The 17,611-nt window shown below is 38.4% G+C and overlaps 1 protein-coding gene across 1 annotated transcript; it reads right to left on the reverse strand.

Annotated features, from left to right (window-relative positions):
• Positions 1-14,295: 14,295 nt before the first annotated feature.
• Positions 14,296-17,611, reverse strand: LOC147531859 (Pentatricopeptide repeat (PPR-like) superfamily protein). The gene is made up of 2 exons (XM_086647873.1): positions 14,400-17,611; positions 14,296-14,366 (listed from the first exon to the last, which is right to left on the reverse strand). Exon 1 carries the CDS (start codon positions 17,428-17,430, stop codon positions 14,743-14,745), a length of 2,688 nt encoding a protein of 895 aa, XP_086503999.1. The 5' UTR covers positions 17,431-17,611; the 3' UTR covers positions 14,296-14,366; positions 14,400-14,742.

Below are 17,611 nucleotides of genomic sequence, written 5' to 3' on the forward strand. Positions count from 1 at the left end.
CGAGTCCGTAGGCGAAAACAGATGTCAAATCGGTGTCCGGATGGAGAAGTTAGACCAAGTCAAAGTTTTAGTCCAAGAGGGACATGTGTTGCGAATCTAGAGGCAGAGATAGAATAGTTCGGTACAATGGTGGGCACCGAGAAGACATGTGGCGGGTGCTCAGCACAGCAGTCGGACGGTACGATGAGCGAGCGGTACACTTTCGGGTTCCGAGGTCGAGCTGTACAAAATAATTGGGAAACAATCTGGAGCAGATCGGGTGCATTGCACTATCTCTTTACCATACTCCCCGAACAAATCCAATGATTGGTGAATAGTCTCCTAGATCCCGTGTTTATTGGTTCGTGTTGCAATTTTCTTAGTCTGCTCGCGATGCATGTTATCGGCGCCTCTAGCCAGCACACAATAACGGATTGGCTGCTTCCCAGAATTCATGGAAATATATTGATTGGACCAAGTCAGTTGGTAAGTTTTTATCCTTTCCATCCCTTATCTCTATCTCGTCTCCTCTTATACAGTATAGGGAGAGAAACAGTTTGAAATTAAAGGAAGAAAGAAATGAGATTCCCTCCATTACTATTTTTGGGACAGAGAGATCGAGAATAGATATACAAATGAGATGGAGAAGGCATGGAGATAAAAATCAGAATAGGAAAGAGGAGATTAAGTGATTCGATTAAAGCTAGAGATGGAATGAAATCCGATTCTAGTAAGAGAAAGAGAAGTGATCTTTAACATATATTTCTTGAGATTAAAGAGAAGGAAAGAAGATATGGCTGGAACCAGGCTCCTCTGTTGGTATAAATCAGAGAAAGAACAGAGTTAAGGGCATCTCTAAATCGGGGGTCAAAAGCTCAATTGAACAGGAATATTAGAGAGAGAAAGTCATCATTATCATCATCTTCATCTCCTTCTTCGTGTGTTCTTATTTTTGTTTTGTGAGAAAACAGAGATTGAATAGTGAGAGATAAAGAGAGAGATTAAGAGAGTAAAACAGAGAGAGAATGAATGATTTGTAGAGTGAGAAAGAAATTAAAGAAACAGAGAGTATCATTTATTTTATCATCCTCTTTCTTCTTATTTTAATTTTGTTCTTGTTAGTGAGAAGGAGAGAAAGAGAATTTCCAGAAAGTAGAGAAAGAAAATCAGTTGGAGAAGATGAGAAAATCAGTGGCAAAATCATTTTCCAACAGAGAAAATATTTCCGGGACGATGAGAAAATCGTGTTCCTTTAGGGTCTGTTTGGTTTGTCAATAAAATTATTTTTCCATCTGCTGGAAAATACTTCCCTAAGGCCCTGTTTGGTTGCAACAAGAAAGTTAATTCTCTTCCCACTTTACTCTCGTTCTTTAAATTGTTTAAATATTTATCTCTCCCACCATGAATAGCTAAAATATCTTGCTAGGATTTGTGATGAAGTTTTGACATATAATTTTGATATCTTCTTTATGCTTTAATATCTTGATGTGGTTTAAATGTAGAAATATTGAATTCTTAGTTTCGATAGAGGACGATTTCTTCATTGACTATGCTTTCGATTTGATACACTATACTTACGTTTAGTTCTTTGATAGTGTATCCTTATAGATTGATAGTCAATAGTTGAAACTTTAATATATCAAGGCTTTAGAATTTAGACTTTAATTATCTTCGGCGTTAACTAGACTATTTTCCGGGGATTGGTACATTCGGTTACCAAAACTCGAGTGATAAAAAGATATACATGATTAGGTTTTCGTGAGAATGTGTTAAAATGGATTCTAAAATCCTAGGCTCTCTTCCCATTTGACTTCTCCCCATTTGAGTTCACTTTTTTTAATCGTTTTAATATTTTATTTATTTTATTTTAAAACCAAAACCAAAATCAAAACTAAAAACCGTGTAACTTCTGAGTCTTAGAATAAGTTTAATTAGTCTCTGAGGAACGAACCGGTCTTACCGGAATTATTACTTGACGCTCCTATACTTGCGGGTGGTGACCTATTTAGGGTAACCTTCTAGGCCCATCAACCTTCAAACATTAATTTTTTTTTTTTAACTCTCCTCTCTCTCTCTCTCTAAATCTGGTGAACCAGAAACCTTCAAGTTTTATTCGCAGACTAGATCTGGTGAACCAGATCTGGTCTGGTTCACCAGATCTAGAGAGATAGAGAGGAGAGTTTAAAAAAAATTTAATGTTTGAAGGTTGCCGACCGGAATATTGACCGGCCAACGACCTTCGCTGGGGAAGATGATGAGGTGGCGAGTAGATGAGGTGGCAGAGAGAGGTGATGAGTTGGATGAGAGAGAGATAATGACTAGTTAACGGTGTTATAAAGGAATTCGAAAAAGGGGCTCATCTGGGTATTTTTTATAAAGTAGGGGGCTAGGCAGGAAGCTGGTCACAAAGTTGGGGGCTATTAGGGAAATAACCCATTGTTAATTCATCACTTGTTTTAAACATTCGATATCTTTAGAAGAACGTAATTACCACTATTTAGTTCTAAGCTAGATCAGCGTCTAAAAGAAGACTATAGGACGTCATAGCGATTTCGGCAACCTTTTGCTTCATTTTCTATTGAAATGTTCATCTTTGTTTTAGTCAAGTACTTAGTTCCCTTAAGCTCCCACTGAGCCATACATCCTGTTTTAAACACCTGATGAAGGGAGTCTACGATACTTGCTTAACTTTGTTAATGAAGATATTGGAATCGGAATCCACAATTCCATTCCTTTTGTCCTCCAGGTATTACGGGTAGTTTCCTTTTAAATGGCCTAGTCATTGTTATAGAAACATTTACAGTAATAAGGAACAATCTTGATCATGAACTGGACAAACGTTTTTCCTTATTCCTTAACCAAGTGTTTGTCTCTCTTAACTGACCCTTTGTCCTTTTGAATCTCAAGAACCGTTTCTTAGATTCAATGTTCACGTATGCTTTGCTCATTTGTCCATAACAATCTGAGTGACTCATCAAGGTCTTATATTTCTTGGTTCAATCGGTATTGAATAAGGTGATAGTTGAACTCTGTTGTCATCTCTTAATGTGGGAAATCCTAGTTGTTTCAAATTTTTGAACGGATAGATCATATCGAAAGTATGAAACCTTTCGGTTCTTCCCTTCTTAAGATGACTTTCAGATTGTCTTAGAGGTCTTGTACCTCTCCATTATGACTGCTGCAGGAACTTTTTCCTCAGTTGTCTTAATGGTCATGCTTGCGTCCATATCTCTTCCAAAAAAATGTTCCAAGATTGCTTGCAAAAGGCTTTTGACCTTATCCGGTATGAGTCAATATTGGGATTAGGTATACTAGGATGTTTTCTTTATTTTGAATCGGAGAATGATTCTCGGATTCCTTTTCCACTCACGAAAGTTACTTTTGTTCAACTCCTTCTCAAGGATTGAACGAAAGTAAGAAAATATTTTTTCTAATATGTCATGAAAACTACATGAAAGAATTGCAAGGTTTTAAAATTTGTTATCAATGCAAAAAACTATTTTATCACATTATCCACTGAAAACAGTCCCTGGTTGAATAATGTGATTCCAATACCCCATTTCTTCTCTTATCAAATTATGCATCACACACGTAATAAAATGAATACATGATGATCATGTAAAATTTGTCATTAGATGGAATCCACAGATACATTACTCTATAAATTGTTTCCTAATTAATGAGACATATATACTTCTTGATCAGCTAGCTAGTTGATCTTTCGTTTCTTCTATCTAGAAACTCCGAGAAGTAGGGAACCACTTACATTACGCATTGCTTGATCTCAGGAAGATTGAGTTTTGGATAGCGAAAGCTCCCTGCAATAATTCCATGAACGATAGCTTTATTAGCTTTTTTTGTTAGATGAACTCCATCCCAATGAATGTACTTGCTTGGTTTTAAACAACAAACTATATTCCAACTATCATATTTACTAATGTGACAACAAGCTTTCCCAACCTACCCTTATTAAACCCTAGAAAGAAGATGATTTCATAGTAGAGCCATGTACGCCTTGTAGTAGTCAGCATATGCGATTTGAACGAGAGGATGCTCGATACTTAGCTCCTTGAGTACTTGTTTTAGAAGATTATTATGAATCTCAGAGAAGGCATTGAATGGTTTTAGGCAGTGCTTGTTAGAAGAAGATTGACCACATTTTATTGGGTCATCACTATGAAATATTCTATGATAACTTGGTTCACGTTCTGTTGGGAGAATTCCAAGAACTATTTGGTTTACAGCACCAGCACCGATCAATCTTGTTAGCGCGTCTTTTATGGCTAGAACGACTTGAGGTATTAAAGTAGCCAAGAACTCTTCAATGGTTTTGCCTTCGGAGAAGGTGAAGTAGTAGTCGGTGCTGCCGATGTCTCCTACCAAGAACATAGCTATTTCGAGCTTCTTTTTGCATTCGTTGAGGTTGGATTACATGTAAAGGTGAGGTGGGCTATGAACCAGTCGACTTGAACATTGAGAGAAGAGTTGGTGGTAGACAATGGCATCTAAATTCTGTCTTTGATAAAGTGAGCTTCAAGTGCAGTTGCTCCATCTACCGTGAAGTTAGCTTTGTAGTTAATGAAACTTCAAGAGTTGGTGTAAGATTTCCTCAATGAAACTTCAATTTTATTCAATCTTATCTTCTTAGTATCACTACAATCATTTGTACACTAAGTACATTATGAGAAAAGAGAGAAAAACAATTGTATAACAAAATTAGGTTGTTAATGAAACTAACTAATTCTGTTTTCTTCTTTCAGGTACTCTCGTGGATGCTTATAGATACTCGTGGGCTTGTAGAAACATGGACCTGTACTTGGGCTTAACTACAGTTACTGACTTGACCCTTTGACTGTGATTGACTCCATATAAGGGTTCAAACCCTAACTCCTTTGCATTACGCCTCTTTTTCACTTCAAAACGTTAAATCGCCTCTTCTATACTGAAAACCCTGGTCAAGTATCTCTAACATCCCCCCTCAAACCGATGGGGTTGTAGATGAGAGAAACACCATTTGTTTGCTTCAAAGGTGAGAGAAGAGATCGAAGGATAAGCCTTTGATGAAAATATCAACCAGTTGATCTTTAGTAGAGATATGACAAACAACAACCAAACCATTAGATACCAAATCACGAACATAATGGAAGTCTACTTGGATGTGTTTAGTTCGAGCATCTAAGATCAGGTTCTAAGCCAAATGCTTAGCACTAACATTATCACAGTAGAGAAGGAAAGGACGACTCACTGGACAACGAAGCTCATCCATGGGGTAAGAAAGCCATTCTAACTCAGTAGTTGCTATAGATAAAGATTTATATTGAAACTCTATTGATGATTTAGCTATTGTCACTTGTTTTTTTGAACTTCATGAGATAAGACACGAACCAAGGAAGACACAGTAACCCCCCTATGGATTTTCTCGAGTCTGGACACCCAACCCAGTCTGAATCTGAATAGGCTATAAGTGTAGTTCTATCACCGAAAGAGAGTCTAATACCCGAGTCCACGAAACCCTTCAAATATCTCAATATTTTCTTAACAATAACTATATGTATTGTTGATGGTTTGTGCATGAATAGGGCTGCATAATTTACTGCAAAGGAGATGTCTGCCCGAGTCAAAGTGAGATATTGAAGAGCACCCACAAAGCTTCTATATTTTATTGGAGAGGAAAGTTAAATACCATCCAAAATAGAGACTCTCTGTCCACTGGATAGTGGTAACTTTGGAGGTTTAGAGTCTAGTAATTTTGCTCTTTGAAGTAACTATAAGGTATACTTATTCTGTGTGAGCAATAAACTGGTAGGAGACAAACCATAGGTAACTTTCATACCCAAATATAAGCCAAGGATCCCAAGTCTTTCATTTTGAAAGCAGAGCTTAAGTCAATAATAAGTTGAGACATTTGAGGGAGTGAACTCTCAGTGATAATAATATCATCAACATATAACAGGACAACCATTATATCTGACTTGATTTGATAGACAAACATTGAATGGTCCGTTTTGCTCTTCTTGAATCCATATGCATGAAGAAAAATTGCAAATTTGTTAAACCATGCCCTTAGTGCCTGCTTAAGACCATAAAGTGCTTTGTGTAAATGGCAAACATAGTTTTCCTTATTTGGTTGACAAACCCATGTGGCTGAACCATACATACTGCCTCATCTAAGGTTCCATGTAAAAAGGCATTGGATACATCTAGCTTCTTGATATGCCATGATCTTGTGATTGCAATAGTTAGGACCAATCTAATTGCGTACACTTTAACTACTAGACTAAAGGTTTCTGAGTTGTCAATCCCTTCTTTTTGATGAAATCCTTTGGCAACAAGTCTTGCCTTATACCTTTCTATAGAGCCATGACTCTTTTGTTTCAACTTGTAGAACCACTTACAGCCTAAAACATTCATACTGCTATAAAATGGGACTAGTGACCAAGTCTCATTGTGTTGAAGTGCTTTAAACTCATCATCCATTGCTTTGCACCACTCAACACTCTTTGTTGCCTCTTTATAAGATGTTGCTTCAGTGGGAAGGTGAAGTATAGAGAGATAGGCAACATCTAAAGTGTAAGATGAAGTATAATGAGCCACAAAATCAGTTGAAAGTTGTTAAGTCTTAATAATGCCATTTCTGCCCCTAGTAACCACCTGGTCTGTCTGTTGAGGGAGCACTGGAACTTGTGAGTTAGCTGGTGGGCTAGTATGATAACTAGATGTCGCTAACTCATGAGAAGTCAAGCTTCCTGACTCTGAGATAGCTGGTATGCTTGTGTAAACACTAGATGGACCTAGTTCAATACTAGTAGATGTAGGTGTGTCAATAGGTGGCAGAGGTAATGAAATGTGTGGTTCTATAGTCTGATCACACCTAGATATTCTGTTAGTGATGTTGGCACAAGGAAAGTTGCCCTCATCAAAACTGACATGTCTGGAAATATATAGTCTTCTTATCATTGGATCATAGCATCTATATCCTTTATGCTCACGGCTATAACCTAAGAAGACACATTACACACTCTTTAGGCTAAGTTTATCCTTTCTAAGTTCACCTAGGTGAGGATAACAGGCGCACCTAAAGATTCTAAGGTTGGTATAGTCAGGAGTCACATGAAATTTCATCTCAAAGGGCGTTAAGCCCTGAAGTATTGTTATTGGTAGTCTATTTATGATGTAGACAACAGTACTGAAAGCATCAAACCATAAGTTGTTGGGTAAGAAACATTGAAATGATAGAGTGTTACCCAATTCTATGATATGTTTGTGCTTTCTCTCAGCCTTGCCATTTTGCTGAGGAGTGTAAGGGCAAGAACTTCTGAAGATAATGCCATGTGTATCTAGGAAGGTTCTGAGATCCCTTTTCTGTAATTCTGCTGCCCCATCTGACTGGAAGTACATAATTTTTTCTTTGATAAGGTTCTTAGAAGCAGATTTGAAATGGGTGAAACACTTTATACTCTCTGATCTAACTTTTGTAGCATGGATCCATATATATTTACTAAAATCATCTAGAAATATAATATAGTATCGTGCTCCATTTGCTGTTGTGAGAGGCTGGTCCCCAAATATCACAATGTATCAAATGTAATGGTGTATTTGTTGTGGTGGAGGATGCTTCAAAAGGTAAACATTTACTTTTCCCAAATTCACATGACTTGCAAAATGACTTATCATTTACATTCAATAGCAAGATTTTGTTTTCTTGATGAAGCTGCTTAATGACACCACTGTGTGAATTCCCAAGTCTAGCATGCCATATATCATACTTAGTAGCTACTTTAGTCACATGAGCTGCTATAATATTTTGTTGTGGCCCTTGACTTTGTGCCTCTATAGGATAAACATTATTTTTCATTGGACCCTCTGCTAGGATCCTTTTTTACTAACTATCATTGATACTGTATCCCTAAGGCATAAACTCTACTGAACAAGAGTTATCCTTAGTGAATTTGGAGATAAACAATAGATTTCTCTTTAAATTTGGCACACATAAGACTTTTCTTAAATCAAAGGCACATGATGAAGTGAGTAGAGTAACTTGTACTAGCAATGGGTAAAAAATTACCACTGCCTACCATCACTGCTTCTGTCCCATTATAGGGCTGGGAACACTTTAAATTTTCTACAGAGTGTGTCATATGACTGCTAGCTCTAGTGTCTGCTAGCCATGTTGTATCTTTTACTGTATATGATTAGTAGTAACATAACATTGTTCATTGGTATTTTTTGTCCTTTCTTGGTCATAATTGCAGTGTAACACTCCTAAAAGTTGTCATCCTCACAATCATCATTCTCATATACTATAGCATTGTTGCATTTCAGGATGGGTTCTTGATCATATAGATAGGATTCAATATTTGGTTCCTCCTCAATTTTTTGTTTTTCTTTGTGACTTTGTGATTCAGTATGATAACTAGCAGGATTCATAGGTTTATTTTGCTTATATCTAAAGAAACAAACCCTGCTGAATGAGCCCATCTTTTACAAATACCACATAAGACTATAGTGAAATCAAAATCTTATGCCTTTTGATTTTCGATTTGAGCATTACTACCTTGTATGTTTGAAGATGACCCTTCTTTCTTTGAAAAAGATTGATTCCTATTGTATGTGGGTGATGGTCTCTCATTACCTCTTTATTATTGCTTCTGATTGGTTGTTTTTACATAATATGTTTTTGAATCCAATTCTTTTGTATGAAGCCATTGTTCATGCTGAATCAATCTTGACTTGAGTTGAGCTAATGGTTAATGTTAATTGTTTGCTCTAATGGCTATTGTGAATTGATCATAATCTTAATGAAGCCCTTGTAGAGTCATCCTAACAAGTTCTGATTCACTGACTTTGTCATTTACAGACATTAAAGAGTCTGAAGTTTGCTTTAATTCTCTCAAGTCTTCTGCTACTGAACTGTTTCCTTTCTTGAGAATTTGTAACTTCTTTCTTAGTTGATCTTTTCTTGAGTCAATGCCCTCATTGTTGGTGATCTCAAGGTAATCCCACATCTCTTTTGCTGTCTTTAAGCCATAGGTGTCATAGTATATGGATTTGAACAGTGTACTCTTGAGATAAGACCTAACAAAGCTCTCTTTGGGTTTTCACTGTTGAAAATCAGGGTTGACTTGTTCAACTCCATGAATTGTTTTCAATTGTGGTGGTTCTTCAATAGAACCAGTAACAAACCCCATTAATTGATTAGTACTAAGCATGTTTTCTATTTGGTCTCTCAACATTAGGTAACTGGTGTCATCTAATTTCTCAGTGATGAAACTAGTTACAGCAGAAATAGGAGGAAGGTTACCTGAATTTGCGTAATTCATGGATTGTGATGATGATTGGTGATATTATGCCTGAAAAAACAATAGGTTTTCTTGTTATTCTTATTCTTGAATATTTCTTGATCTTGATTTGATCCTTCTCAATTATTAATTTTGATCTTCTTTCTTTCTTGATTTTGATGTTTGATTTGCTGATTTTGCGAGATGTTGATGTTGATTTTGGATATTGTTTTTCAAGTTTCGAATGAGAAAAACCTAGTGAGATCTTACACAGCTCTGTTATCATGTAAGATTTCTTCAATGAAACTTCAATTTTATTTGATATTATCTTCTTAGTATCATTACAATCATTTATATACTAAGTACATTATGAAATACGAGAGAGACCAGTTGTATAACAGAATTAGGTTGTTAATGAAACTAACTAATTCTGTTTTCTTCTTTTACGTACTCTGGTGGCTGCTTATAGATACTCGTGGGCTTGTAGAAACATGGGCATGTACTTGGGCTTAACTAGAGTACCCTTTGACTGTGATTTACTCCATATAAGGCTTCAAACCCTAACCCCTTTGCATTACGCCTCTTTTCTTTTAAAACCCTAGATCCCCTCTTCTATATTGAAAACCCTAGTCGAGTATCTCTAACATAGACCATGGCATTTGAATCCCTATTCTGTCTTAGATAACGTGAGCTTCAAGTGCAGTTGCTCCATCTACCGCGAAGTTAGCTCCGTAGTTGAATTTGGAGTCTTTCTTCTTAGATATGGTTTTGGTGATGGTAGATGGAAAACAGAAGACAAGTAGTCTAGGATGAGTAAACCATCGGAGTTTCGATGGAGATGATGGTGGGACTGGGGATTAACACCATCAACATGTCCACGACTAGCCATGGCCGACAATATCTGTTCTTCTAAGAGATTTCCATTGTCACTGGAAGAACCTCCAAAACTGTAGATGGAATTGAAAGGAAAATCCTTCAACAATACGCTTAAATCAACATGTCGTCCGTCGTGGTGCTCACTGCAGTAGGAGGAGAAGAAGATGAAGGTGGAAGCACCACCAACAAGAGCAAGAAGAGAGTAAATAACACTGATGATACAAAAGCAGCCATTGAACGAAAGAGAGGAGGGAAAATTTACAATAATGGAAGGAATAAAGATGATGTGAATACTGGAGAAGAGATGAAGGGGTTATTTATATACATATATATATGAAAAGAGTTTAGCTTCCAGATGATAAGTTATATAAAAATAGAAGTTTTGTTTAATTTAGAAAGGCGGTTCTTCACTTAAGTGTTCACAATTCATCGGATACTACTTCCTTAACTATCAAGCATTAAATAACTACTAATCCCATGGATAATTAGTTATTATATCTAACCCAGGTGGAGTTCTAAATGGGATTGATAGGAGTCCAACCTGGGGTTAACCCTAATTACTCTCTTACCAAATTATGTGGGTTTCACTGATTTTTTTTTATTACTTAAATACGGATAGTTTGAATTTTCTTACTCAAATTCAACCCTAACGACTCATTTAGAAAAATAGATGGTGCTACCCAACTAAAACAAACAAAAATGTGAATCGAGTCGATTCAAACCTCGAGCCACATTTTAGAAGAGACTTGGTGGAAAGTCAAACTCTATTATATTCTAAAATTTTGTTACCTACTCATCATTCAAGTTATATTTTAGTGACTTGTCTAATATTACGTAAATTTTGGCCTCACATTTGCGAAAAACGAGTTGTTTGACTCCAAAGAGTTTTCTGCAGTTTCATTGCCCCCTAAAATTTTCTTTTTTTATCCCTTTCAATCCTTATGTTTGTCTGATTTAAATTTATCCTTAATATTTTTATCCACCTCGTGTCTTTCTCACTCCTCCATTCCGTCTCTCACTTCACTTACATTTCTTCTTATTCATTTACTATCACTAGCAAATTGTCGTCGTTCGACCCTCTGTCGGCCACCGTCACTAAAAATAACTTTTCTTCCACCACAACCATCATCATCTCTCTCTCTCTCTTGGCGAAGAACAAAGAGAAAGAGAAAAAAGTGAGTGTTTTGGTAATGGTGGTGGAAGAAGTGTTTACAGTAATAGAGGATTCTGTTTTTTCATTTCAATCAAATCGTCAGGAAAAAACCAAACCACGTTTCTCTGCTGGCAATAGTAAATGAATAACAAGAAACGAGGTGGAAAAAAGAGGGAAATGAGACAATAACAATTGAATAATAAGAAATGAGGTAGAAAAAAGGAGGAGATTAAGACAGAGATCATTAAGTTAGACTAATAAAATTATGGTCATAAGGATCGAATTTGAATGTTGCCCAAATATAGAGCCTAAGTTTCAAGTTAGTCCCAAATTGGATTCAGATTCAAATGAACCCTTTCCTTTTTAAACAACAAACACAACCGAATGGTGGCCAAGGAACCCTATCAACGAGGAAACTGACTAAAACAACCCGTTTAGGAGGCACGTCAACACGACATGTATTGACCCCTCGCAGGTTTGAGATTTTGGATCAGCAGACTCGTAACTCCAACCCGTTAGGAACAAGAACACGATCTTCCACGACACTTGGCGTTCCTCACCCACCACACCACACAAGTCCTATGAGAACCGGTTAAAACTCCTAAACGCCCCTTTCGACATCGATCTCCTACAAATTTTGCTTGCCTCGTAGAATCGTTTATTTGAGTTGCCGCCAGTAGGTATGGGTGCCGGAGATTGTGATAGTAGTGCACTCTTACCTAGGGTTTTGTGTTGAAGAAAAATGAATTTTCTTTTGGAATAAGAATATAGAAGAAGATGGAGGTGAACTTCACCCAGGTTAGTTGGTCGGGTGCTGATAGAGAGCTCGGGTCAATGACCATGGACTGTATCAAGAAAATGGTTGTCGGCTTATAATAATTTGGCTTGGTGCTTATAGCAGACTTCTGCCTTTTATTCTCACCTCCAACTAAGTAAAGATACAACCAGGATCACTATCTGTGGAATATTGAGTCATTTACTGATTATGAAATGTCATAAAGCTCTTAAAAAAAATCTTTGTTAAAACCTAGCTCTCCAGGATTCTAATCAAATGACACTCATTCCTTTACGAGATGGCTTGGGTAAAATTGTCATGATTTGTTTTTTTTTTTTAACGATTTGAATTAATAATGAAGGAGACAAAAGGAAACACAGTAGTCGGAGAAGCAGGCCGGACACTCCCCCGTACAAACCCACACCGGTGGGCACCTAAAACATAACAAGCCAACCTCACCCGGCCGAGGAAGGCGCCTACAGGACAAACCTCAAAAGCCCACCGGGGCAACAACTAAACAAAACAAAAAACTACTACTACTACTCACATCCACGCCTCCCACAGGGGGACCTTAACTACCGACCACCCCCACCCCTCTAATCCAACCCAAAATCCTGACTCAGCCAGAGAGACTGCACGAAAGCCCCTAGCCCCCCTCCAAAACCCCGCCCCTCCGCTGATGCACTCAAAACCGATCTAGGTATTTTTCATCATCCTCCGTGTTTTTTCCTTCCTTCTCCTTTGGAGGATATCTAAGGGGCTTCTGTTTCATGGGGGTTGCTAGGTTCCATTCTAGAAGCTTGAGTTCCCTAGTGTGCCCCGCCAATCTCTTCTTCTTGATTCTCGATCTCATGGCGTCTAAGGAGGATTCAAACTCCGTGACCCGATCCTGATGTGGTGGCAGAGAGGCCAAAAATTGTAGAGGCTTCACTAAGATTGATTCTCCATGATCCGCATGAACCACCTTTTTCCCTTTATCCATCGTAGCCGAGAAGGGCCCAACCGACCAACCCAGTTCCTTCATCTTGTCTCCCAAACATCCTTTACTAACCCCGAAGCCTCATCAGCACTGTTGTGTACTCGGGTTGGGGTTTCCAGAGATAGCTCACTCGAGACTATGGGGTTTGGGATGCCTATAGATGCCAGGCTCAGACATCTCTCATCTACCACCCTTTTAAAACCTTTTGCCTTGTGGATTGCTTGCTTAAGGCGCTCCAGCCCGCCATTTGTTTTGGCACATTTGACCGACATATCCATAAGCACCCTCACCGCCGATAACACCTTCTCCGTCTGGGGTACTTCCTTAACTGAATTCTGGATACCCTTGCTCGGTTCCACCTTCTCACCCGCAATTTCCTTCCCTTTACCTGTCTGTCCCGCTTCCTCTGCCCCTCCGCCTAACGTATACCGTTTTTGCGATTCCTCCCTATCATGGAACTTTACTCCCCCTTCTGATTCCCTCAGTCTGTGAATAATGTCTTTCTTCCTGCAAACTGAGCCTACCGATTGAGCGTAACTCGGGCTGGAGCTCAAGCTACTGCGTTGAAAGAGTCATTTCTCCTTCGGAGATCGGAAAAAAGTTCCTAGGCATGCGCACTGGAACTCTGGTGGGGGGCGGGGGGGTATAGTTCCTGCCAAACTTTAGATTCTGTATCTGAAAGGGACTCAACCTCTGAGTATACTAGGAAAGTAACTCCGTCTATAACAAGTTCCCGGTTAACCGGGATTGCTTTGTTCTTCTCGTAAAGGACTGTTACCGAAGCGTACCAAAGATTATTCAGCTTGGAGGTATCTTCATGGATGGCAAGAATAGTTCCGACTCCTTCTACCAATGCCGCGAAAATTTGTTCTGACCAAAGATGAAAAAGAAGGCCAAAAAATTTAACAGCAAACACACTCGCTCTCTGTACTATTTCATTGCATGAAGGCTCCCAGTTTCGAACAGAGAGAGTAGCATCAGCTTCGTCGATCATTATTGCCTCCAGTTCCCGCAGATGTTCCGTGATCAGAGAGGTGCGTAGAATAGCTTCCCCCAGACGAAACAGAAGAATGTCGAACTCGGGAGACCCAAAAACGTTGTGAAGCACCCTCCTGACCCCCGTCCAGTCATCCACCGGCGGATTTAATTCCAAAACGAGATCTTCCCACGAAATCCCTTCGTTCCCTGAAACTGCCATAGCGATTGGGCGCCGAGAAGGAAAGAGAAAAGAGTGAGGACAATGGAGAAGAGGGAATTGACTAATTGTCATGATTTGTTGTAAATACAGTGTTGGAACATACAATGATACATGAACATCACAAGAAGCTATTACTTTCAACAACAAAAAAAAAAAATCACAAGAAGCTATTAACAAAATAACTTTGACTCATAAAAGAATACATGAACTAATGCAGTTCCATAAACCGAACTCAACCACTAATTACATTCGAGAACTCTGGTTCGCTTCTTAGATATCGATTACCATCATAAAGCGAGAATTTCGTGTCGGTTTGGTTTAGGATATTTTCCGAAAATTCTGTCTATTTTGAGTTCCATTGCTGATCAGACGAGCAATGAGCCTTCTTCAAAACGACAAAACCTGTACACTACTTCAAAAACATCGATCAATTACGCCAATAACTCCTACTAGATTTTGATTAACTTAGTCCTGGCATTCTTATTTGTCATTTTTTTCTTTGCTTTACCAATAATCTCTACAAGAACACTTCCCATCTTGGAAATGGTGAAGACATTTCGAATCATTCAGATAAATTTCACATCCATATGTTAAGGAGATAAACTTAGCTGTCCTATGACAATCTTCACAAACTCTAAGGTTCTTGACAATTCTTATACTTCGAGGTGCAGTGTGAGAAGAAGTGAAGGCAAAAGCAATTGCCAATTTCTCACTATGAACCTCGACCGTCTCTTCTTCCTCGATTTTAAGGTGAGTATTGTTATCAGAATTAGACACTGCTAACTTCATTTTATTTGTAATATTATCCAACCAAGCATATAGAGCATCTGAATTCGGCATAGACATGTCTGTAATAAAACTATGTACCTTGTTATTTACTTCAATCGAACTCCACCCTTGAGAGATTGGAGTCCCATTCCTCTTCTCGAGCTTTCTCAACCTCGAAGCATCTTCAAAAGTCCCATCTAAATCATATAACTGTAACAGTAGCCTGTGAACTACGGAGTTCCGTGGCTCTAATTCGATTAAGTTTTCTGCTGCACGGATTGCCAGCCCAATGTTACCGTGGACTCTGGAGGCTGTAAGTAAGGTGGCCCAAATAGTTGGGTTGGCTTCTATCGTCATATCCTCGATGAATTTAGTTGCTTCTTCAAGTCTACCAGAACGACCAAATAATTCCACCATGGCTAAATAATGTTCCAAATCTGGAAAAATTTGATGATCTTCAGTCATACAGGAGAAGATTCGCTTACCCTCATCCACCATCCCTGCAAGACTGTAGGCCGATATAATACTAGCAAAAGTACCCTTATTCGGTGATATTCCTTCCTTTCTCATCCTGTTAAACAGATCAATCGCCATTTCAGGGCAACCATGAAAAACATAACCAGAAATGATTGTGTTCCAAGTAATGATATCTCTTGATAATAAACTATCAAATATCGCTCGAGAATAGATAATGCCTCCTGACTTGGCATAAGTGTCTATCAATGAATTTGAAACTGACTGCTCAGAGTCTAAACTTCCACGAATTGCACAACCGTGGATCTCTTTTACCATTCTAGCGGCAACTAAATCTGCACATGCCGGTAAGACACTCAAGATGGTAATGGAATTGGGTCTAGCAGAGAGAGATTGCATCTCGCGAAAAAAGCTCAAACCTTTGTCTTTTAGACCATTTTGCAGTGAACCTGCGATCAGTGAATTCCATGATGCGGTATTCTGCTTGATTAGCCCTTCTGTTTCCATCTTTCGGAAGAGATTCATAGCTTGATCTTCATCTCCGTTCTGCATGTGAGCTGAGATCATCAAATTCCATGTTACAACATTTGGGTTAACACCCGAATCCTGCATCCTCGTGAAGAGATCATAAGCTATGCCACAGTATCCAGCTTGAGCATAACCTCCGATCATGGAGTTCCATGTAAAAATATCTCTATCTGAAATCATATCAAAAACCCTCCGAGCATCTTCGATTTTCCCACACTTCGAGTACATATCAATTAGTGAATTTCTCATTAACAAATCTCCTATAGATCCCATTCTAACCCCAACAGAATGAAGCTCCCTTCCCTTCTTCAAAGCTTTCAAAGAAGCACAAGCTGAAAGTGCACTTGCAACAGTTACACCATTCGGCTCAACCCCTGACAACAACATTTCTCTGAAAAGCTCTAAAGCTTGGGATCTTCGGTTATTCTGAGCGAAACCCGATATCATAGAAGTCCAGGTAAAAACATCAGGAGGAATCCCATTACCATTCATCTTCTCCATTAGTTCCATTGCAAGATCACATTTTCCTGATTGATTATAACTAGATATCAATATATTCCAAGTTACTAACCCAGGTTCAACTCCATCAGCATGCATCCTATCGAAAAATTCGAGGGCTTCTTCATACTTCCCGTTCTGGCAGTACCCGGATATGATCGAATTCCATGTCACTAAGTCTTTGTGATCCATTCCCTCAAGAAACTTTCTAGCACAACTCAATTTCCCACACTTAGAATACATATTCAATATGGAATTATTAACATGGACACATAAACCCATCCCACTTCTAATCACTAATGAATGTATGAATTCTCCATTCTTTAAATCTCCTACATTTGCACAAGCCTGCAAAACTTTAGGTAACAAGAACTCGTCGGCATCGGTTCCTTCAACCATCATCCTAAAGAAAAGACCCAAAATTTCATTCCATCTCTGTTCTCTAGTATATGCACCAATTATAGCTGACCAAGCAAACAAATTTCTTTCACGCATTTGATCAAACACTAATCGTGCATCTTCTAAACTCCCACATTTTGCATACATACTAACAAGTTTAGTCTCAACAAATGGGTTTAAATCCTTTACAAAATCAATTAATGAATGAAGCTTACGACCATACTCAATTGAATCAGAATCAATACATGATTGCAATAAGGAAATATAAGTTTTGGGTTTCACCTTTGACCCACGTTTAGTGAAGGAATCAAGAGCAATTACAGCTTCTCTAAGGTGCCCATTTCTACATAAATTGTTTATATGAAGCTCTGTGTTTTTTGGGTGTGGTTGGTCTGAAGCAGATTGATTAGTTTTCTTTTGGATTGAAATGATGGGGTTTGAGAAAAATTCATTTGGGTTTTGTTGCTTGAATAGCTCTGATATTTGGAGGGGTTTCGATCGGCTCGGAAGGATCGAATTTTCCATTCTTGTAAGTTGTGGAGAAAAAATTAAAAAATTTCTTCCACTGATTGGTTTTCAGTGGAGATGATGACTATTGGCATCCTAGGAAATGTTATCCATAGAGAGGGGGCAGTGGGAGTAGTGGGAGTAGTGGCAGTAATCAGTATGGCACTGAAATGTTGTCACAATTTAGTTATATTTTTTA

Source organism: Eschscholzia californica, unplaced genomic scaffold (genome assembly GCF_041429995.1).
Source record: "Eschscholzia californica isolate CP2 unplaced genomic scaffold, dmEscCali1.0.p SCAF_6, whole genome shotgun sequence".
NCBI lineage: Eukaryota > Viridiplantae > Streptophyta > Magnoliopsida > Ranunculales > Papaveraceae > Eschscholzia > Eschscholzia californica.

Excerpts from the sequence above, each read along its gene's own strand:
- LOC147531859 (XM_086647873.1), bottom strand. The coding sequence starts at position 17,430 with ATGGAAAATTCGATCCTTCCGAGCCGATCGAAACCCCTCCAAATATCA.